Source organism: Hyperoodon ampullatus (genome assembly GCF_949752795.1).
Source record: "Hyperoodon ampullatus genome assembly, chromosome: 3".
Lineage (NCBI taxonomy): Eukaryota > Metazoa > Chordata > Mammalia > Artiodactyla > Ziphiidae > Hyperoodon > Hyperoodon ampullatus.
Window position 1 is genome coordinate 141,691,894 of NC_136916.1, and position 24,788 is coordinate 141,716,681.

The 24,788-nt window shown below is 36.7% G+C and overlaps 1 protein-coding gene across 1 annotated transcript in view; it reads right to left on the minus strand.

Annotated features, from left to right (window-relative positions):
• The window catches only part of KCNH5 (potassium voltage-gated channel subfamily H member 5), a gene marked incomplete at both ends in the record, with an annotated part of 361,648 nt that overhangs the window by 318,002 nt on the left and 18,858 nt on the right, over positions 1-24,788 (minus strand). Inside the window, one exon of the mRNA XM_079700833.1 lies at positions 7,906-8,029. Within this exon, the coding sequence (XP_079556959.1) occupies positions 7,906-8,029 (124 nt within the window). The remainder of the gene's footprint in view (positions 1-7,905; positions 8,030-24,788) is intronic.

Here is a 24,788-nt window from a genome sequence, read left to right on the forward strand (position 1 = left end):
CAACTAGGATAAAAATGGTAAAAAATTAACTCAAATAGGATTAAAAATGTTACAACTCAAATTAAAAAAGAAGAAACTGTCTTAGAAATTGATGTAATAATACCACTTAAGAAGAAATACAACACAAGTCTGATTCAGCTAAAATGCTGAAGAGAAGGTGAAAACAAGCAATTTCTCAAATAAACTCTGAAAATTCTATAACCCATTCTTTAGCCCTCCCAATGCTAAAATAGACTGTCCTAAGAAAATAGGATCATTTTAAGAAAAAAATCCCAGCTTATTATACTCTGAATAATTTTTCAAAAATAGGTTTTATTTCTTACGCAGTTTCACTCATATTTTTATTTTAAGTTTTAAAACTACGTATTTCCAGAGACAGAACACATATTTGAAGTGGTAAAATGCAGCAGTTACATAACAAAAGATATTTCAAAATGACCTGAAAGAATGTCTGAAATGTATTATCCAACCTTCCAAAGCAAGTGTTCTGGAGATTAATTCAAACTTTGAAAGTGTTTCCACCCAAAGGTGTCCAAACCAAAATGACTAAATCAATGCTTCTGCATATTTTATGTGTATGGCACATTTGCTTACTTGCTCGGCATTTTTTATGTGTAAATGATGAATTTCTTTACCGAGGTTTCCTGCAGCCTGATGGCAGATGGTTGAAGCTCAATGCAGTCTTTGAATGGTTAATGGAATTTGAAGGAAACCAAGATTTAGAAATGATAATCATCAGACTTTAGAAACTATATATCTATATAATAATCTTAAATACTTTTTATGTCTCTTATTGAATATCCTCCAGGAATATATAATGGGAATACTAAAAAATTACAGAACTTCCAATTACTCTCTTAGATAGCCAAGCTCCCCTTCAGTAATAATAAATGACTTCTACAACTGCACTGTTCTTATTGGAAGGAAAATAAAATTAGATGCACAGAAGCAATCTATCCCTGCTATAATATGGAGCAGCCACAATATAACAGAGGACCACTGCACTTAGAGGACCACTTACAATCTGTAAGGCTCATGGCCAAGTCGTATAACTTCTTAGTTCCCTCATCAGTAAAATGATGGTAATGTTAATATAACTCAGAGGGTGAGGATTAAAAGGATAATGCACATGAAGTTGCAAATTATAATGTACTGTACAATGACTTATTACTGGAATGCTTCTTATGGGTGGGGTTAGAAGCCCCTCCAGCCCAACCTTACTCCTTTGCTCCTCTACAATTCTAGGGCAAGGGTTGGGCCATGGCTGCTAATGGGCAGGGTCCCTGTGTATTAAAGGGATACACACATCATTTTGTGTGTCTTCTTTCTTTGTGAGCCCATGACATTGAGGCATAAATTCACCCAGGGCCTGCTGCTGGATAATCTGGCCACTTATCTTGCCACACAACTAACTTGTGGGAAGACTTGATCTTGGGAGTAAGGGAGATTTCCTGAGGCCTGGCTTGGGCCATATCCAGCTTGCCTGAGCATTTGGCAGTATATCCTACCCTAGGAAACTTCTAGGACTAGGCGGTTTGGTTTATAGCAAGATTTACTTATTTTTGGATCCCTTGTTTTGCCATCAAAATCTCACAAACCAGCCTCGTTATAACACCTGACAGTAAGTATGGCTATAATGTTGACAGACTTCCAAAGGAGAAAGGAATCTTACAAACTGAAAAAATATATAATCTAATCATGAGTGCTGCCAATCTATCTTAATCTGCTAATGGTCAACAATGTTCCTGGACTAATAAGCACACAAACATTCAGTCAACACTGAATGTTTCAACACTTTCGCTCATTGTGAAGCAGAGCCCTCAGCCAAATGGAACCAGACTGACTGACATCCATCATGTGTAATGTTCTCTTGTTGACTGAGGTAACCCTGCGTTAATAAAACTACCTGTGAAAATACATCCAATAAAGTGGCTCTTAACATCTCTGCTTCATCGTCTAATTTGATAGTTTGGTTAAGAATTATTAACGGGCCTTCCAAAAAAAAAAAACTGTATTTGAAAGCATCTATCTACTCCAATCTTCCCTACCTATCTGACTGCTCTTCTCACCCCTTTATCTTAAAAAACAAAAATAAATAAATGAAAAATAAATTTAAAAAGAAGTAGAACAGGTTTTTAAAAGGTTCAGGTTAGTCAAGGGTAAAATGCTAAAGTGGTTTCTACCTGACCTATGACAGTATGTCTCGAATGTCAGGGCTTTCTAAGGGTCCTGAGATAAGATCAGGTGTTTTTAAATGCCATTCCCCCAAAATCTACATACAATTTCCTTCAAACACGCAATACATTTTGTGTTCTTCAATAAAGAGCAACAGTCCAAAAGCTTGGAAATGAAATTATGGAAGAGTAAAATGAATATTTGAACTTCCTAGGAATCCAGAAATTTCATTAAAATATTTTTTGAAATTTTAGCTAAAATAAAAATGAGACAGTACATGGCACACATCAGATTTTTTTTAATAGAAATTTAGCTACTATTATAAAGTGCAAGGATATAGGAAAACCCTCCCTCATGGCTGCTGAGAGTAGAAACAGAGGGCCATTCTGGACAGCAATCTGACAGCAGTTAATCTACAATTTCTGCATATATTCTACTATCCAGCAATCCTATTTCTGGGCATAGAGACAGACAACTTCTCCCATGGGAACACAAGAAGTTGTGTATGAGGATGTTTACCTCCAACTTGTTGGAGTAACAAAGTCAAAAGTTGGAGTTCAAGACTAGTAAAGTGGATAAAGAAAATGAAGGCTGTGAGGACACTGGAACACTATAAAACAGTCAGACATGATGAAATAGATTATGACATAGCAACATTAAAAAATATCAAAAACATAATGGTGAGTGAAGAGAGTAAGAAACTGTATATCTTACTGCACGGTATGAATTATGTAGGCCTTAAAAACAAACACACACAAAGCAACATCATTTCAAGAATACACGTATTTATTAAACACATGGAAGATGGATTAGAAAGACGTACAATGAACACACTAAAATGAATAACTATGGAAGATGAAGGGGAATGGAATGAAGGGGAAGATAAATAAAAGAAAAGAAGATAAAACAAAATAAAACAAATAAAATTAAATAAATTAAAATAAAATAAATAGACTGTGCCCAGAGAGATCCAAATGATAATATTGGGACAAACTGAGGAGTATGTTTAATTTGGTTCTATGCACCTGGTCTAATGGGAGAAGGATTGGGAAAGACAAAGAAGGAAAAAGATAAGAAAACAGAATAAATATACAAATGTATAAATAATGTATAATAATATATAATGTATAAATAATCTTAGCCTCTTGATATTGTAAAATTACAAATTAATATTTGTCATTTTCCATAAAACTCACATTTGAATATTTTAAAAATAGGACATGTAATCTTTATGCAGTTACCACTTTAATCCTATCAATGTTAATCCATCTAGTGCAAGTTGTATACAAAGATGACTCTTTTTCAGCACATAAAGTATTCATATTTTTTCCTCATAAAGTGATACTCACTGATTTGTAGTTTCTTATTCTGTTATGTTTGTCTAAAACTTGTCATTATTAAAATCAGTAAAATTCTTTGATTTGTTTATAAGGCTACCCTCAGTATCAAATTATTTATCTCCATATTCAACTGGAATTCAGTGATTCTAAAACTGTATAACATTAGCTTTAACACTGTATTTCTAAATGTGTATAAAAGTTTCTTTCCTCCTTCTGTTTCCTTGTGTATCATATTCAAAGGCTTTTATAGATTTATACAGGAAATGGAAAACAACTATATGTAAAAAAAAATTGGAATCATGATGCAGATATTGTTTTGAAATCTTTTTTGTTTATTTGGCTGGTTGGTTGATTTTTTTACTTAGTAATACGTTGTTAGCTTCTTTCAGTGTCATTATTCTTCCAACATATGATGTAGGAAGTTAGGGCTTTGCCATAATATTTTTTAATAAATATACTACCAGACGCTTTTATTATTTCCAGGTCTTCATTCTTCTAAAAAGTGCTTCAATGAAAGTAAAATGGGTGTAGTTTAATTTTTAAATGGAATGGAGAAGTTTGAAAGGGGCGTGCATTAAAATAAACTATGCCTTAAGAAAACCTGATAGGATTCAAACACTTGCTCATATATCAGATGCTAGTCTTCATTGCTCTGTGAGAGCATTCAATTGCTTGCAAGTTTTAGATTAGCAGAACACAGTGGGCATTTGGTGCAATCAAGTAATAATTGTGTTAAGAATACTGTTATGTTTAACTAGTGATTACCAGTGGGGAGAGGGAAGAGGGGAGGGGTAAGATAAGGGTAGGGGATTAAGAGGTACAAACTACGATTTATAAATAAGCTACAAGGATATACTGTACAGCACAAGAAATATAGCCAATATTTTACAATAACTTTAAATGGAGTATAATTTATAAAAATTTTGAATCACTGTTATACACCTGAAATTAATATAATCTTGTAAATTAACTATGCTTCAATAAAAAAATTTTTAAAGAATATTGGTATTCGTAGAGAATGGACTTGACACAGGGAGGGGGAAGGGTAAGCTGCGACAAAGTGAGAGAGTAGCATTGACATATATACACTACCAAATGTAAAACAGGTAGCTAGTGGGAAGCAGCCGCATAGCACAGGGAGATCAGCTCGGTGCCTTGTGACCATCTAGAGGGGTGGGATAGGGAGGGTGGGAGGGAGACTCAAGAGGGAGGGGATATGGGGATATATGTATACATATAGCTGATTCATTTTGTTATAAAGCAGAAACTAACACAACATTGTAAAGCAATTATACTCCACTAAAGATGTTAAAAAAAATAAAAGAATACTGGTATTTTGAAAATACTATTTCTAACAAAAGTGAAGAAGAACTGGGGGGAGATTTGCATACATCTTCCCACAGTGAAAAAGTGTAACATAATCCAAATCTCTCTGCTTTCTTACCCACCTCAAATACCATAACACTTGGGATAAAATACAATAAATAAAAACATGTTATACAGAAGTCTGTGAGACCTAGGTTAGGGTTTATTGCAAAACAAACCAACCAATTCAACAATACTGACACAAAACACAGCTGTGTCCTGTAGCGCATACAAAAGTGAACAAGATGGAATCCTTACCTTCAAGGCATGTATAATCTGGCACTGGTGGTAGGAGGGAAAGCAATGCTTTAAGGGGAGAGAATATACAGTTACAACATGCCAGCATTTTTTAATGAACTTTTTATAGGAAAAAGTGCACATGCCAAAGAAAACAGGCTGGGGTATAGGGGCAGATACATGGGAAGCAAGAAGAGATGTGAGCATGACTTTACAATATATCCAGATATGAAGAGCAATACATCTCAAAATGACAACAAAAGCAATAGCGATGAAAACCCCAGGGATAAGAAAAACTAGTTTAAGGCCATATGATGGTGCCAAATGATGAACTATAGGGAATCGAAGGAGGAAAAGTCATGAGCACCTTCAGGTAGAAGATGGCAACTTGAAACAAGCCCGGCATGATGATGGTGGGAGGTCAGGAAATAGGTATGGGAGCATCTACATTTCCTGGAATTCTCTATAGAACCTGTTCCACAGGTTAGGTCTACCATAAAATTAACCTTTTCCTAACCTAAACCCTGCCCAGACATAAGGGAGCAGAAATGCTCAATACAAACCTTGGCCTCCCAGAATTTAGAACATACACCTCAGTGACAGTGCTAGGCCAAGAGCTAATATCCACCCAGCAGATAAAAAGGCACAAGAAACATCCGTGCTACCAAAGAGAGTTTCTCAACGAGGGGCCAGTTTTTCATCATTCCCACCTACCAATTTCAGGCCTGGAAGTGAAGGCTGAATATGAGAATGACTTTAGTAGAGAGAAAATGAGGATTGCTGGGAGAGGATAAGTGAAGAAAGAGGATGTTTGAACAGATAATTTCTCAGTGCTGGCTAAGCATCAGGATCATCAGAGCTGCTGGTTAAAAGTACTGATTTCTGCCCCCACCTACCCACCTGGGGTGATTCTGATTCAATAGGTTTAAGATGAGGTCTGAGAATCTGTGTTTTGCAAAACCTCTTTAAGTGATTCCCATGTATAGTCAGGTTTAGACCCCATATGAAATCCCTACCCTCCATGAAGATGTAGAATATATATATTTGTGTATGCATATAATGTTTCGCAGCATAAATGGGTAGAAAAAAAGATAAATAAATCACTGTTTCCCTGGGCAAATCCCTTAACCTAACTCTAACTCAGTTTTTCCTCTGAAAAATAACGAATATGGAGTAAAAAATAATTCAGACCCCTTGCAGTTCTAAAATAACATGATTTTGGTACTTAGTTAAGTGTGAGCTTTAAAGAAAAATTAACTCAAGGAGAAAACATCCCATCTGGCCTTACTGAAATATTGTGAAAAGTTTTCGGTTCTAAATTGGTTCCTTATATAGAATTTCCTTTTCTTTTTTATGATCTTTTTTGGTAATAGTCTCTTTAAGCTCACAGATATGGAATATTTTAAAAGAATTGTTATAAATAATATAAATGCCAGATTCTATTTTACATAAGTCAAACAAAATAGCAGTGGTACAATGTACCAACATAACAAAGTATGTGTGATTTACACAGTATGAAAGAACTTTATTTTGATTTTTTTAAATGTTCAAAAACCATGTCCTACTTGGTTGGGGGTTGTTGCCTCTACTTTGTTCAATACAGTTTTAGCAACTCAAGAAGTGCTGATGACATCAATGTTCCTCTGATATAGGATGTCCCTTTGATCACTTGGCACCTAGAATAGTTTGTGGCCCATAGAGGGTGATCAAAAAATATTTATTGAATGAATTAATAAATTCACAGTTATGCAAAAATATTGCTCTTTGCAAAAGTTCTCACCAGTGGCTCTTAAACTATGTATTTCTATTGACAGTTTAGCCTCCTTAACATTCTAATATAATTTTTACCCTATAGTTTTCATAGGTTCTGTTACCAATTCCAATCTGGGTGTGTAGGGGGTGGTGGAGAGTTTCCCTATACCAACAACAAGCAATTCTAGGGACACCAGCTGGGTGTCCTATGACTCAAATCAATTCTGACACTACCTACCTGCAGATAGCATCACATTCCACTGGTTAAACTTTGAGGGTTCAGTCCTACAAGACTACCCTCCACCAGACTTCAGGAATCAGTCACAAGCCTAGGTCGTTGCCTGTGCTTCTGACCCACCTAATACAGATTGGAGGTTCCCATGACACCCTCCTTAAACTTCAGCACCAGTTACAAGCAGAGGTTGTTATGTGTACTTTTGACAAACAGCTATATATCAGAGGTTCCCATGACCTCTTCCTTTGGTTTGAATAATTTGCTAGAGAGACTCACAGAGCTCAGAGAAACATGTTGCTTACCAGACTACTGGTTTATTATAAAAGGATATAACTCAGAAACAGGCAGATGGAAGAGATGCACAGGACAAGGTATGGGGCTTCCATGCCCTCACCAGACATGCCACTCTTGGCACTTCCACATGTTGCCCAAACTGGAAGGCCTCAGAACCTGTCCTCTGAGTTTTTATGGAGGCTTCATTACACAGTCATAATTGATTAACTCATTGCCACTGGTATTGATTCAACCTCCAGCCCCTCTCCAGGAGACTGGGGAGAGGGCATGGTACTAATCACATGGTTGGTTCCTCTGGCAGCCAACCCCATCTTTAGGTTACCTAAGGGCTTTCCAAAAGTCACCTCATTAACATATAACAAGAAATTCCAAGAGTTTTGGGAGCTCTGTACCAAGAACTGGGTGCAAGACCAAATCACAGTGAGTCTAAGTAACTTTAAGCCTTTTAACCACATTCAACATTTAGTTAAACTTTAGAAAACATTCCTGAGCTGTTCTCTTACCTACCTGCAAGTGCTACTTTTCTGCATGACATCAGCTCGATGATACCCAGAGAGTTTGCAAAAACCGTCATTACTATAAACTACAGGCCAATCCACAATCTGGGCATTTCCCAGTAGGAAACTCGATTCTAAAGGAGAAAGAAGAAAAGGGAAGTTTTTTAGCTTCATTAAACAATGTACTTCTTTCAAGTAATTAAAACGACAAATTCATAAAAATAAACAAATATAACTATGGTTTGTTATGGTACAAATAATAAAACGTATCCTTGAAACTGGCAAGGTTAGCATGATCAGCAAGTGAGATCTGCAATGAGTACAAGATTTGCATATAAACTAAAACCTCCATTGAAAAGAAGCCAGTTTACAATACTCTTTGCATTCAAGTAAACACTACACTATGAAAACAAAGCATGGTTAATATTAAATAAATGTTAATGACTATAATAATCACAGATAAAAACAGTTCAATTTATTAAGACTAAGGGCTATAGTCACTTCTCTACAAACTGAGAATAATAAACTTAATAACACAGACAAATTTGGATGACTCATCCAAAAATTGTATTAATGTAATTTTGACATGATGGGACAAATTCTTTGTCCATCAGTTTGATCTAGAGAAGTCTAATTTAAAATCAAATTTTTAAATAAAGTCCCTTTTTAAAATAAAATGATTCAAAGACATTATTTTCAACCACATGCTACACAGAATTTGGAAACTACCATTATTCTAAATAAAAGAAACATCTCTGGTCTGTTTTGCATGGAAAAGTGGTTTTGCTTTAGGTATAAAAATTAATACAAAAAATAATATCTTTTGGCATATACCTTGATTGAAAATCCAACAGTTTTAGGCAGTAACTTTAGCAGTTTTGTAGGTCAAATGATATATATGTTAACATCAAAATTAAAACAATATTAAAATATAAAACAAAATTATTTTAAAAATAAATGTCAATATTTTACAAGTAGATTTTTAAGGGAATACTATACTTCAAAATATCTACCTAGGGCTTCCCTGGTGGCGCAGTGGTTGAGAGTCCGCCTGCCGATGCAGGGGACACGGTTTCGTGCCCCAGTCTGGGAAGATCCCACATGCCGCGGAGTGGCTAGACCCGTGAGCCATGGCCACTGAGCCTGCGCGTCCACAGCCTGTGCTCCGCAATGGGAGAGGCCACAACAGTGAGAGGCCTGCGTACCGCAAAAAAAAAAAAAAAAAAAAAAAACTACCTAAAAAATCTTCTTTGAACTCATATTGAGTGGTGTACTGAAGAGAAATTAACTTATGAGTAGATGACTCGAAGTTTAAATTCTGACTCACAGTTGTTCTTCTTATAAATAACAATGCAATTCACTGACTAAGTAGCTGCTTAGTAAAAGGTACTACTTTGGATCAGACAATGGGATAAAATAAAGATCAATAAACCATGCCTTTTACTCTCAAACAACTTACATATTAAGAAAAACAAATATGTAACCAAGTACAATTTACGAGAACAGATGCCAAATCAAGAAGCATGGGCCAACATATGGGAAAAAAAATCTGTTTCAAGGCACTAAAAGACAATCAAAAGTGGATAGAAACTGGAAAAGACAAACCCTTGAAAAAAGGAAGACACATTAGGTGAGATATTCATTTAACTGTCCATTCCCCTGAGAGCACCTCTCAGTTTGTATAGTTCATGGGTGATAGAGCTCAAACAGAAAAGTCTTATGGGGCTAAAAAGTCAAAGGTCATAATTTGGGACTGCCAAAGCAGCTTGAAGTTAAGGTGGAATTCCTTTAACATATGGAGCCATAAACCTGTATATAAATCTACCTCAAATCCTCCTCTGTGACCTAAACTGCATGCATAGGATGAGACTACAAGGAACCCATCTTGTCTTGCAATGACTAGAAGGCTAAAGAGGTAGGCAGAAACTTCATCAGCTTCCCAAAGCTATAGGAGAAATTTTGGAGTTCGAGTCCTATCAAGTTAGAGAAGTTTGGCAAATACCTTGAGCTTTCCATTAATTCCACAGAAGGCCTTACTTCAGGAATAAAAATCAAGTCTCAGGATAAAGGGTTATGACCTGAGACTAAGATCAAAAATGTAGAAAATAGACTCATACTAAAAAAAAAAAAATTAAAGTCATAATTAAGGTGACACACCAGTAATTTAACCACCTGCTAAAATAAAATGAAATCCTCTTCAGAGGAAAATAATGAAGTCCAAAATCTCTACACTGTATCAATACAATGTCCGTATACAATTAAAAATTATTAGGCATGCAAAGAAACAGGAAACTAACAATAATCAAGAGAAAAAATAGGCAATAGAGAGGTTGAGATGGGAACATAGAAATAAACAATACAATCTCTGAAATAAAAAACTGAATAGATTTAACAATATATTGGACACTAAAAAAGAAAGAACAGTTTAAAAACATATCAATGCAAATTATTGCAAACTGAAGCAAAAAGAGAAAATAACTGAAAAGATGTCCTGAGACAATATCAAGCAATCTAAAATATATGTAGCTGAGTCTGGGGAAAAAAAACAGAATAGGACACGAATGTTACTTAGATAAAGAATGACTAAAATTTTTCAAATAGCATGGAAAATAGCAACACAGAGATCTTAGCTCAGTAAACCTCAAGCAAGATAAACCAAAGGAAGCAACAGTAGGAAGATGACAGTAAAATTGCTAATGAAAAATAAGGGAAAAAGTTTTTAAACATCAAAAACAAAGATACATTATTTATATGTGTTATATTTTGGGGAGGTGTAATAACTACAGCATACAAAGCATGAAAAACAAAGGAAGCCAGAAATCAATGGAATGACATCTTTAAAATACTGAGAGAAAAGTGTTTATCAACCTAGATTTTTATAGAGAGCAAAGATATCCTTCAAAATTGAAGGTCAAATAAAGACATGCTCAGAAACAAAAGCTGGGAGAAACCATTGCCAGCAGAATCACAATAAAACAAATGTAATAGGCATTTTAGCTGAAAAAATAATAATAGTAACAATAATAATAACAATAACCTCCACAAAAAAAGTCAAGAAGGGAAAAACAAACAGATAGGACAAATAGAAAATAAACCACAGGATGGTAGCCCTAAATCCAACTATATCAAGTATTACATTAAATGTAAATGGAATAAACACACTAATTATAAGACAAATTTTCAGACTGGATTTTTAAAAAAGAATAGAAACTGATAGTCTAGTATTTTAAGAGAGCCATTTAAAGTATAAAGAGATAGATAGGGACTTCCCTGGTGGTCCAGTGGATAAGACTTCATCTTCCAGTACAGGGGGTGTGGGTTCAATCCCTGGTCAGGGAGCTAAAATCCCACATGCCTCAGGGCCAAAAAAAACAAAACATAAAACAGAAGCAATATTGTAACAAGTTCAATAAAGACTTTAAAAATTTTTTAATTTGAAAATTGAAAGTGAAAGTGTGGGGGAAAATACACTACTCAAATACTAAGCATAAGAAGGTAAGTCTGCCCATGATAGTACAAAATAAAGTAGCTGAAGACAAGGGGTAATAGAAATAAAGAGGGGCATTTAATAATAATAAAGGAGTCAATTCATTAAGAAGATACACCACTCCCAAATGCATATGAAAGTAATGAAAGCGCTTCAAAATGCATGAAGAAAAAAAATGACATAACTAGGATAGACAATTTCACAATAATAAAGGAAGATATTAACCTTCTGCCTTAACTAGCAGAACAACCAGATGAAGAACTGATTTAGAGTATAGAATATTTGACCAACACCAACACTATCAACTAACTCAAACTAACTGACATTTATAGGACACCCCACACTACACTACAGAATACACATTCTTTTCCAGTGCGTGTGGAAATTCCACCAAGATGTAACTGACTTTGAGCCACAAAAAATGTCAATAAATTCCAAAGTATTGAGATTACTAAAGTATATTTTCTGACTTCAAAGTAATTAGATCAGGTGAGAGCGGAGGAAGATGGTGGAAGAGTAAGACGCGGAGATCACCTTCCTCCCCACAGATACATCAGAAATTCATCTACACGTGGAACAACTCCTACAGAACACCTACTGAACGCTGACAGAAGACCTCAGACCCCCCAAAAGGCAAGAAACTCCCCACATACCTGGGTAGGACAAAAGAAAAAAGAATAAATAGAGACAAAAGGATAGGGACAGGACCTGCACCAGTGGGAGGGAGCCATGAAGGAGGAAAGGTTTCCACACACTAGAAGCCCCTTCGCGGGCGGAGACTGCAGGTGGCGTAGGGGGAAAGCTTCGGAGTAGCGGAGGAGATCACAGCAACAGGGGTGTGGAGGGCAAAGCGGAGAGATTCCGGCACAGAGGATCCGTGCCCTCAGGCACACACCAGCCCGAGAGGCTTGTCTGCTCGGCAGCCGGGGCGGGCGGGGCTGGGAGCTGAGGCTCGGGTATCGGGTTTCGGTCGGAGCGCAGGGAGAGGACTGGGGCTGGAGGCAGGAAGAGAGCCTGAAGGGGTTAGTGCACCATGGTTAGCCCGGAGGAAGTCCGGGTAAAAAGTCTGGAGCTGCCTAAGGGGCAAGAGACTTTTTCTTCCCTTTTGTTTCCTGGTGCGCGAGGAGAGGGCATTAAGAGCGCTGCTTAAAGAAGCTCCAGAGATGGGCGCGAGCCGCGGCTAAAGGCGCGGACCCCGGAGATGGGCGTGGGACGCTGGGGCTGCTGCTGCCGCCGCCACAAGGCCTGTGTGCGAGCGCAGGTCACTGTCCACCCCGCCTTCCGGGGAGCCTGTGCAGCCCGCCACTGCAGGGGTGCCGGGAACCAGGGACGGCTTCCCTGGGAAAGCGCACGGAGTGCCTCGGGCTGGTGCAACATCACGCCAGCCTCTGCCGCCGCAGGCCCGCCGCGCACTGCGCACCCCTCCCTCCACTCTGCCTGAGTGAGCCAGAGCCCCCGAATCAGCGGCTCCTTTAAACCCGTCCTGTCTGAGCGAAGAACGGACGCCCTCCGGCGACCTACACGTAGAGGCGGGGCCAGGTCCAAGGCTGAGACCCGGGAGCTGTGAGAGCAGAGAAGAGACAGGGAAATCTCTCTGTGCAGCCTCGGAGGCAGCGGATTAAAGCTCCACGGTCCACTTGATGTGCCCTGCGTCTGTGGAGTGCATGAATGGACAGCGAATCATCCCAAATTGAGGAGGTGGACTTTGAGGACAAGATTTCAGACTTTTCCTCCTTTTCCTCTTTTTACAATGAATTATCCCAAATTGAGGAGGTGGACTTTGAGAGCAAGATATTCGATTTTTCCCCCTGCTCTCTTTTTGTGAATGTGTATGTGTATACTTCTGTGTGAGATTTTCTCTGTATAGCTTTGCTTCCACCATATGTCCCAGGGTTCTATCTGTCCATTTTTTTTTCAATAATTACTTTTTAATTTTAATAACGCTACTATATTTTATACTTTATTCTATTTTACTTTACCTGCTCTTTTTTTCCTACCTTCCCTTCCTCCCACCCTCCACCCCTCCTTTCTTTCTTTCTCTCTTTCTTTCCTTCCTCCCTCCCTCCCTCCCTTCTTCCTTTCACTCTTTTTCTTTCCTTCCTCACTCCCTCCCTCCTTTCTTTCTTTCCGTCCTTCCTCCCTCCCTCCCTCCTTTCTTTCTTCCTTCCTTTCTTTCCTTCTTCCTTTCTTTCTCCCTCTCTTTCTTTCTTCTACTAAGTCTTACTTTCTACATTTTCTCCCTTTTATTCTGAGCTGGGTAGATGAAAGGCTCTTGGTGCTGCAGCCAGGAGTCAGTGCTGTGCCTCTGAAGTGGGAGAGCCAACGTCAGGACACGGGTCCACAAGAGACCTCCCAGCTCCACATAATATCAAGCGGCGAAAATCTCCCAGAGATATCCATCTCAACACCAGCACCCAGCTTCAGTCAATGACCAGCAAGCTACATGCGGGTCACCCTATGCCAAGCAACTAGCAAGACGGGAACACAACCCCACCCATTAGCAGAGAGGCTGCCTAAAAACATAATAAGGCCACAGGCACCCCAAAACACACCACCAGACGTGGACCTGCCCACCAGAAAGACAAGATCGAGCCTCAACCACCAGAACACAGGCACTAGTCCCCTCCACCAGGAAGCCTACACAACCTACTGAAACAACCTTAGCCACTGGGGACAGACACCAAAAACAATGGGAACTACGAATCTGCAGCCTACAAAAAGGAGACCCCAAACACAGTAACATAAGCAAAATGAGAAGACAGAAAAACACACAGCAAGTGAAGGAGCAAGATAAAAACCTACCAGACCTAACAAATGAAGAGGTAATAGGCAGTCTACCTGAAAAAGAATTCAGAATAATGATAGTAAAGATGATCCAAGATTCTATTTCCAAGATCCAAAATCTTGGAAATAGAATAGACTAAATGCAAGAAACAGTTAACAAGGACCTACAAGAAATAAAGATGAATCAAGCATCGATTAAAAACACAATAAATTAAATGAAAACTACTCTAGATGGGATCAATAGCAGAATACCTGAGGCAGAAGAACAGATAAGTGAGGTGGAAGATAAAATAGTGGAAATAACTGATGCAGAGCAAAATAAAGAAAAAAGAATGAAAAGAACAGAGGACAGTCTCAGAGACCTCTGGAACAACATTAAACTCACCAACATTCGAATTATAGGGGTTCCAGAAGAAGAAGAGAAAAAGAAAGGGACTGAGAAAATATTTGAAGAAATTATAGTTGAAAACTTCCCTAATATGGGAAAGGAAATAGTTAATCAAGTCCAAGAGGCACAGAGAGTCCCATACAGAATAAATCCAAGGAGAAATACACGAAGACACATATTAATCAAACTGTCAAAAATTAAACACAAAGAAATCATATTAAAAGCAGCAAGGGGAAAAAAAACAAATAACACACAAGGGAATCCCCATCAGGTGAACAGCTGATCTCTCAGCAGAAACTCTACAAGCCAGAAGGGAGTGGCAGGACATAATTAAAGTGATGAAGGAGAAAAACCTGCAACCAAGATTACTCTACCCAGCAAGGATCTCATTCAGATTTGATGGAGAAATTAAAACCTTTACAGACAAGCAAAAGTTGAGAGAGTTCAGAACAACCAAACCAGCTTTACAACAAATGCTAAAGGAACTTCTCTAGGCAAGAAACACAACAGAAGGACTATACCTACAATAACGAACCCAAAGCAATTAAGGAAATGGGAATAGGAACATACATATCAATAATTACCTTAAATGTAAATGGACTAAATGCTCCCACCAAAAGACACAGATTGACTGAATGGATACAAAAACAAGACCCATATATATGCTGTCTACAAGAGACCCACTTCAGACCTAGAGACACATACAGATTGAAAGTAAGGGGATGGAAAAAGATATTCCATGCAAATGGAAATCAAAAGAGAGCTGGAGTACCAATTCTTATATCAGACAAAATAGACTTTAAAATAAAGACTATTAGAAGAGACAAAGAAGGACACTACATAACGATAAAGGGATCGATCCAAGAAGAAGATATAACAATTGTAAATATTTATGCACCCAACATAGGAGCACCTCAATACATAAGGCAAATACCAACAGCCATAAAAGGGGAAATCAACAGTAACACACTCATTGTAGGGGACTTTAACACCCCACTTTCACCAATGGACAGATCATCCAAAATGAAAATAAATAAGGAAACACAAGCTTTAAATGATACATTAAACAAGATGGACTTAATTGATACTTATAGGACATTCCATCCAAAAACAACAGAATACACATTTTTCTCAAGTGCTCATGGAACATTCTCCAGGATAGATCATATCTTGGGTCACAAATCAAGCCTTGGTAAATTTAAGAAAATTGAAATTGTATCAAGTATCTTTTCTGTCCACAATGCTATGACACTAGACATCAATTACAGGAAAAGATCTGTAAAAAATACAAACACATGGAGGCTAAACAATACACTACTCAATAACGAAGTATTCACTGAAGAAATCAAAGAGGAAATAAAAAAATACCTAGAAACAAATGACAATGCAGACACGATGACCCAAAACCTATGGGACGAAGCAAAAGCAGTTCTAAGGGGGAAGTTTATAGCAATACAATCCTACCTTAAGAAACAGGAAACATCTCGAGTAAACAACCTGACCCTGCACCTAAAGCAATTAGAGAAAGAAGAACAAAAATACCCCAAAGTTAGCAGAAGGAAAGAAATCATAAAGATCAGATCAGAAATAAATGAAAAAGAAATGAAGGAAACGATAGCAAAGATCAATAAAACTAAAAGCTGGTTCTTTGAGAAGATAAACAAAATTGACAAACCATTAGCCAGACTCATCAAGAAAAAAAGGGAGAAGACTCAAATCAATAGAATTAGAAATGAAAAAGGTGAAGTAACAACTGACACTGCAGAAATACAAAAGATCATGAGAGATTACTACAAGAAACTCTATGCCAATAAAATGGACAACCTGGAAGAAATGGACAAATTCTTAGAAATGCACAACCTGCCAAGACTGAATCAGGAAGAAATAGAAAATATGAATAGACCAATCACAAGCACTGAAATTGAAGCTGTGATTAAAAATCTTCCAACAAACAAAAGCCCAGGACCAGATGGCTTCACAGGCGAATTCTATCAAACATTTAGAGAAGAGCTAACACCTATCCTTCTCAAACTCTTCCAAAATATAGCAGAGGGAGGAGCACTCCCAAACTCATTCTACGAGGCCACCATCACCTTGATACCAAAACCAGGCAAGGATGTCACAAAGAAAGAAAACTACAGGCCAATATCACTGATGAACATAGATGCAAAAATCCTCAACAAAATACTAGCAAACAGAATCCAACAGCACATTAAAAATATCATACACCATGATCAAGTGGGGTTTATTCCAGGAATGCAAGGATTCTTCAATATACGCAAATCAATCAATGTGATACACCATATTAACAAATTGAAGGAGAAAAACCATATGATCATCTCAATAGATGCAGAGAAAGCTTTCGACAAAATTCAACACCCATTTATGATAAAAACCCTGCAGAAAGCAGGCATAGAGGGAACTTGCCTCAACATAATAAAGGCCATATATGACAAACCCACAGCCAACATTGTCCTCAATGGTGAAAAACTGAAACCATTTCCACTAAGATCAGGAACAAGACAAGGCTGCCCACTCTCACCACTCTTATTCAACTTAGTTTTGGAAGTTTTAGCCACAGCAATCAGAGAAGAAAAGGAAATAAAAGGAATCCAAATTTGAAAAGAAGAAGTAAAGCTGTCACTGTTTGCAGATGACATGATACTATACATAGAGAATCCTAAAGATGCTACCAGAAAACTACTAGAGCTAATCAATGAATTTGGTAAAGTAGCAGGATACAAAATTAATGCACAGAAATCTCTGGCATTCCTATACACTAATGATGAAAAATCTGAAAGTGAAATTCAGAAAACACTCCCATTTACCATTGCAACAAAAAGAATAAAATATCTAGGAATAAACCTACCTAAGGAGACAAAAGACCTGTATGCAGAAAATTATAAGACACTGATGAAAGAAATTAAAGATGATACAAATAGATGGAGAGATATACCATGCTCCTGGATTGGAAGAATCAATATTGTGAAAATGACTCTACTACCCAAAGCAATCTACAGATTCAATGCAATCCCTATTAAATTACCACTGGCATTTTTCACAAAACTAGAACAAAAAATTTCAAAATTTGTTTGGAAAAACAAAAGACCCCGAATAGCCAAAGCAATCTTGAGAACGAAAAATGGAGCTGGAGGAATCAGGCTACCTGACTTCAGACTATACTACAAAGCTACAGTAATCAAGACAGTGTGGTCCTGGCACAAAAACAGAAAGATAGATCAATGGAACAGGATAGAAAGCCCAGAGATAAACCCATGCACATATGGTCAACTTATCTTTGATAAAGGAGGCAGGAATGTACAGTGGAGAAAGGACAGCCTCTTCAATAAGTGGTGCTGGGTAAACTGGACAGGGACATGTAAAAGTATGAGATTAGATCATTCCCTAACACCATACACAAAAATAAGCTCAAAATGGATTAAAGACCTAAATGTAAGGCCAGAAACTATCAAACTCTTAGAGGAAAACATAGGCAGAACACTCTATGACATAAATCACAGCAAGATCCTTTTGGACCCACCTCCTAGAGAAATGGAAATAAAGACAAAGATAAACAAATGGGACCTAATGAAACTTCAAAGCTTTTGCACAGCAAAGGAAACCATAAACAAGACCAAAAGACAACCCTCAGAATGGGAGAAAATATTTGCAAATGAAGCAACTGACAAAGGATTAATCTCCAAAATTTATAAACAGCTCATGCAGCTCGATAGCAAAAAAACAAACAACCCAATCCAAAAATGGGCAGAAGACTTAAATAGGCATTTCTCCAAAGAAGATATACAGACTGCCATCAAACACATAAAAGAATGCTCAACATCATTAATCATTAGAGAAATGCAAATCAAAACCACAATGAGATATCATCTCACACCAGTCAGAATGGCCATCATCAAGAAATCTAGAAACAATAAATGCTGGAGAGGGTGTGGAGAAAAGGGAACACTCTTGCACTGCTGGTGGGAATGTGAATTGGTACAGCCACTATGGAGAACAGTATGGAGGTTCCTTAAAAAACTAAAAATAGAACTACCATATGACCCAGCAATCCCACTACTAGGCATATACCCTGAGAAAACCATAATTCAAAAAGAGATATGTACCAAAATGTTCATTGCAGCTCTATTCACAATAGCCCGGAGCTGGAAACAACCTAAGTGTCCATCATTGGATGAATGGATAAAGAAGATGTGGCACATATATACAATGGAATATTACTCAGCCATAAAAAGAAACGAAACTGAGCTATTTGTAATGAGGTGGATAGACCTAGAGTCTGTTGTACAGAGTGAAGTAAGTCAGAAAGAGAAAGACAAATACCGTATGCTAACACATATATATGGAATTTTTTTTTAAATGTCATGAAGAACCTAGGGGTAAAACAGGAATAAAGACACAGACCTACTTGAGAATGGACTTGAGGATATGGGGAGGGGAAGGGTAAGCTGTGACAAAGCGAAAGAGAGGCATGGACATATATACACTACCAAACGTAAGGTAGATAGATAGTGGGAAGCAGCCGCAGAGCACAGGGAGATCAGCTCGGTGCTTTGTGACCGCCTGGAGGAGTGGGATGGGGAGGGTGGGAGGTAGGGAGATGCATGAAGGAAGGGATGTGGGAACAGATGTATGTGTATGACTGATTCATTTTGTTATAAAGCAGAAACTAATAGAAAAAAGTAATTAAATCAGAAATCATTTTTTTAATTATCTAGAAAAATCTACAGCATTTGTATGTTACCCAATTCATTTCTAAACCACTGGATCAAAGAAGAAATCAACAGAAATATAGAAGATATTTTAAACTGGATGATAATAAGTTTGTTGTATACATTTAAAGCAGTGCTTAGAGAGAAATTTCTCATTTTAAAGGTTTATTTTTTAATGAAAAGTTTAAAATCAATAATCTAAACTCTTTTATGAAGAAACTAGAAAAATAATAGCTATTAAATCCAAACTAAATAGAAGGACGTAAATAAAGGTCAGAATGTAGATCAGTGAAATAGAAAACATTCAAAGAAGAGTGAACTTCAAAAAAACACAAGTTACCATCATCAAGAATGAAAGAGGAGACATCACTGGATATAGTACACATAGCAAATGGTAATAAAGGTACAGTGCAAACAATATTTTGCCAATGAATTATAAAACTGTGATGAAATGAATTAAATTTCTGAAAAAAACTTATAAAAACAGGCACAAAAAGAAATGGAAAATTTGAATAGCTTAGTATCTTTTAATGAAAACTAAAGGCCCAGATGGCTATGGGCTCAGGGAATTCTTTCAAATATTTAAATAAGACATAGTACAAATATTACACAAACTCTCGGAAAATAGGTGAGGAAACATTTCTTAACTTGTTTTATGAGGTTAGCATTATTATGATACCAAAATCTGACAAGGGCTGTTAAAGAAAGAATTACTGACCAATAGATCTTATGAATGTAGTTGCAAAAATACAGAAGAAAATATTGGCAAATAGAATCCGGCAATATATTAAAAAGAAAATAGATCATAACCAAGTAGGGTTTATCTCATGAACATAAGGTTGATTTATCATTATGAAATCAATCAATGCAATCCATCAACAGAATAAAAGAAAAGCCATATGATTATATCTCAATAGATGTAGAAAAAAGCATTTGACAAAATTCATACTCATTCATGGTTAAAATATCTTAGCAAACTAAGAAAAAAAGAAAACTTCCTCAAACTGATAGAAGATACCTCCTAAAAAATCCATAGCTAACATCATTTTTAAAGCTAGAATACTAAATATTTTCCCCCTAAGATTAGGAAAAAGTCAATGATATATACTCTCAACCCTTACATTCAACATTTCATCAGAGGTCCATCTGAGAAAATAAAGGAAAAAAAAGAAAAAGAGAGAAACAAACCAAAAAACTACAGAAAATATAAATGTTTAAAAGGTAAATGTAATTTTTTTTCTATTTGCAGATGACATGATTGTTTATGTAGAAAATCCTAAGGAATATTCAAAAGAATATCTAAAATTATTGAGTGAATTAAGCAAGGTTACAAGACATAAAGTCAATATAAAATCTATTTTGTTTCTATTAACTAGCATTAAACAATTGGAAAATGAAAAGCAATTTCACTTAGAATGATATCAAAAAGTATAAAATACTTAGAAATAAATTTAACAAAATACATGTTGGACCTCTAGAGTGAAAACTAAAAAAAGCTGCTTACAAATGGCTTCTAAACAAATGGAGAGCTATGCCATGTGAACGAATTGAAAGACTGGATATTTTAAGACTTCAATTCTCTACAAACCAGTCTATAGATTTAATACAATCCCAATGAAAATACCAACAGGCTTTTTTGAAGTAACTGACAAAATAATTATAAAATGTTTGTGAAAATACAAATTACCTAAAATAACCCAAAATAAAACCTGAAAAAGAAGAACCAAGTTGGAGAAACATACAACTATAGTAATGAATATAGTATGAAATTGGAGTGAGGACAAATAGATCAATGAAACAGTTTAAAGACTTCAGAAATAGACCCTTACATAAATGTCAACTGATTTTTTGCAAAGATGCCAAGGCAGTTTCATTAATAAAGACAACTTCAATGAACTGTGCTAAAACAACTGGCTATCCATACAAGCGAAAATTGAACCATGACCCTTACTTCACACCACACACACGAAAATAATTTAAAACAGGTCATAGACTTAAACACAAAAGTGAAAACTAAAAAGAAAACATAGAAGGAAATCTTTGCAACTTTAAGGAAGACAAAAATTTCTAAGACTCATACAGTAATCACCATAAAAGAAAGTATTGATAAATAAATTAGACATTATCAAAATTAATATCAACTGCTCATTCAAGGACACTGTCAAGAAAATGAAAAGGGAATCCACAGACTGAGAGAAAATATTCACAATGCAGATACCTGAGAAAGAACTCCTATCCAAAGTAGGCCCGAAAAATCCTACCAAAGGGCAAATGACCCAATTAACAAAATGGGCAAATGACTTGAACAGACATTTCACAAAAGAAGATGTACAATAGCCAATAAGCACAAGAATAAGACACTCACCATCATCATGCATTAGGGAAATACAAACTAAAAGCACAATGATGTATCACTGCTTAACCACTAGAGTGACTATAAAGGCTAATAATACAAAAATGTTGATGAAAATATGGAACAACTGAAATTCTTTATAAAATGCTAATGAGAATATAAAATGGTATGATCACTTTGGAAAACAGTTTCATGAAAAGTTAAATATTCAACTATGACCCAGAAATTTCACTTCTAGGCATTTACTCAAGTGAAATGAAAAGATATGTTAACAAAAAAACTTGTAGAAAAATGTTCACATCAGATTTATTCACAGTAGCCAAAAACTGAAAACAATGCAAATGTCCATCAACAAGAGAATGGATTAAAAGTTGTGGCATATTCATACAAGACATACTACTCAGCTCTAAAATGGAACAAACTACTGACAGATTGCAGCAACACAAATTAATCTGAAAAACATTGATGATTTAAAGAAGTCAGAAACTATAATTTCATTCATATGAAGTTTAAATACAGGCAAGGTCAATCTATGGTGATAGAGATCAGAACAATGATTTCTGATGGGGATGGGATGGTAGAGGGACTGATGGTAGAGGGACTGATGAACTTTCTGGAGAAGGTCATTGTTTTCTATCTTTATTGAGATATAAACTACAGAGGTATATACATTTGCCAAAACTAATTGAACTGTATACAAGATCTGTATGTTTTACTTCATATAAGGTATACCTCAAACTTAAAAGAAAATACAAGAAGGACAAAGGGCTAGAGAACCAGAAGTTTTAGGAAACCAGTGGCATTTGAGCTGAACCCTAGCTATAAGAATGGTAATACTACGTTTCCTTGGTACATACAGTGATTAGAATAGAGATTAAAATGAGCTTATTCCTGCAAAAATGCTTCATAAAATATAAATTCTTCTATAAATATACATTTTCATTTATATATAGCATCAATTATAAATATTTGTAATATGATCATCAAAAATTAACTTCTTTCCCTTCTTAGCCCAGGCCAGGTCCTAGTCAGTTTAACCTCTCTAATCCATATGTTCCTCACTTCATGACTATGTAGCTGTGGCAGCGCATATAGCTTGCTACATGGTCTCCCTGATTTTCAGACTAACATTCATTTGTCCCCCTCGAGCCCTGCCTCCATCCTACCACTCTTCATCCAGAACAAGTCTCCCAACTGTTTACATCACTGAATCCTCTCCCAGACTCACAAAGTCCTCTGAAATCCAGCCTCATCCTCTCTGCCTGTGCAAACATATTTCTCATTACTCCTCAAGTCCATACTATCGCAGTTAGGTCAGTTTTCTCATTATATCCCCAAAAGATGCTCACTCATGATGCCTACTATCCACTTGAAATACTTTTTCTTCATCCCTTTGCCTATCAAAACTTTTAAGAACCAGTTCAACTCTCCCTTCTCTATGACACATTCAGTGGTTACCACTGAATCCACATCCTCTGGCTACCATAGTATCTGTCTGTGTCCAACCCTTCACAGGACAAACTTTCCATAAAAGTTGTCTATTCTCATTGGCTCTATCTTCTCAGCCCCTATTCACTCAACTCACTCCTATCTGGCTTATGTCCTCACTGCTCCAAGACAACCTAGGTAACCAATAATCTCTCCATGTCACCAAATCCAAAGGATACTTTTTACCCTTTCTACTTAATAATTCAGAAGCATTGGTAACCACTCCCTCCTTAAAAATGTCTCAGTCCTTAGCTTACATAGAACATTTCCCTAGTTCTCTGGACACTCCTCTATTTCCTTTGCAGACTCAATACTCTTTATCCAGTGAGTATATTAAAGCTCCTCTATGTCCGTTCCTCTTCTGCTTTCACCTATCTCCATAGATTCAGTAACTCTATCTCCAAACAAGACCTCTTCTATAAACTCTAGATCTTTATATCCAGGTTCACCTCTCCTCATAGATAGCTTAAATTTATCTCAGTAGAACATGTCCATGACCTGTCATTTCCCCAAATCAGATGCTTTCCCAGTGTTTACTATCTTAGAAAATGAGATCACCATCCATGCAGAAATCTGGAAGCCATTTTTCAACATCCTTCTGATTACCCCTATAGCTAATTTATTACCAAATCTTATTAATTTTATCTCCTAGAACCCTTTCAAATCTCTCCATTTCTCTAGATCCTCATCATCATCTCCCAACTCCAAGCTTCCATCATCTCTCCCCTAGACCATGCCAAGAGCTACCTAATCGGTTTACTCAGGCCCTCTCAATGAAGGAATCATTGAGTGACTCCTTCAATAGATTATCCACACTGAAGCCAGGTAGGTCTTTTCAAAATTCGATCTGGATCATATCCCCTCCCTGCTTTAACATCTGTCAATAGCTTGTCAGGGCTCTCAGAACTCTCCCAACTTTGCATGGCCTATAATGACCTCAGAGTCTGTCAAACCTCAACTCTCACCATTCTGCACCTTGCCCTGAGTATGACAGCCACACTGATGTTTTCTTTTTTCTTGTAAGTTTCAAGTCCTCTCCCACCATAGGAGGACCTTTTAACTTGACATTCTCTCTGCCTGAACATCATTGCTTTCCCTCCGCATTTGGTTGACACCTACATTTATTTAGATCTTAACTCAATCGTCACGACTCTAGTGAATCTTTCCTTGACCTTCTGACCAGGTCATCCCTAATAATTTTAGACATGATGTACCTCTCACTCAAAGTCCTTATCAAAGTTGCAATTTTATGACAGCCTCATGACACCTATTTGTGTCATGAAATGATTAATGCATATCTGCCTGTTGAGCTGTAAGTTCTATTTGATCCTCCAATACCTAACACAGTGCCTGGCATCTAATATATGCTTGCTAATTGTCTGACTATATCAATAAACAAATGCATTCATAGATTCTTGCAGGGATCTCTCTTTATATAATTGATATCATGAAATTTAGTATGAAGTGCCTCTCTAAATACTTCATATATGCTTTTATATATGCTATTTTTTTGTCTTCTCAAATAGATGATACAGTCCTCAGAACTATAAAGTTTATGCCTACTATGCATACAATAGTCACAATACAGTAATTACTTATTGATTAAAGGAACTGTCAGTATCCCAGGAAAGAGAATCCCACAGTTCTAAAACAGAAGGACCAT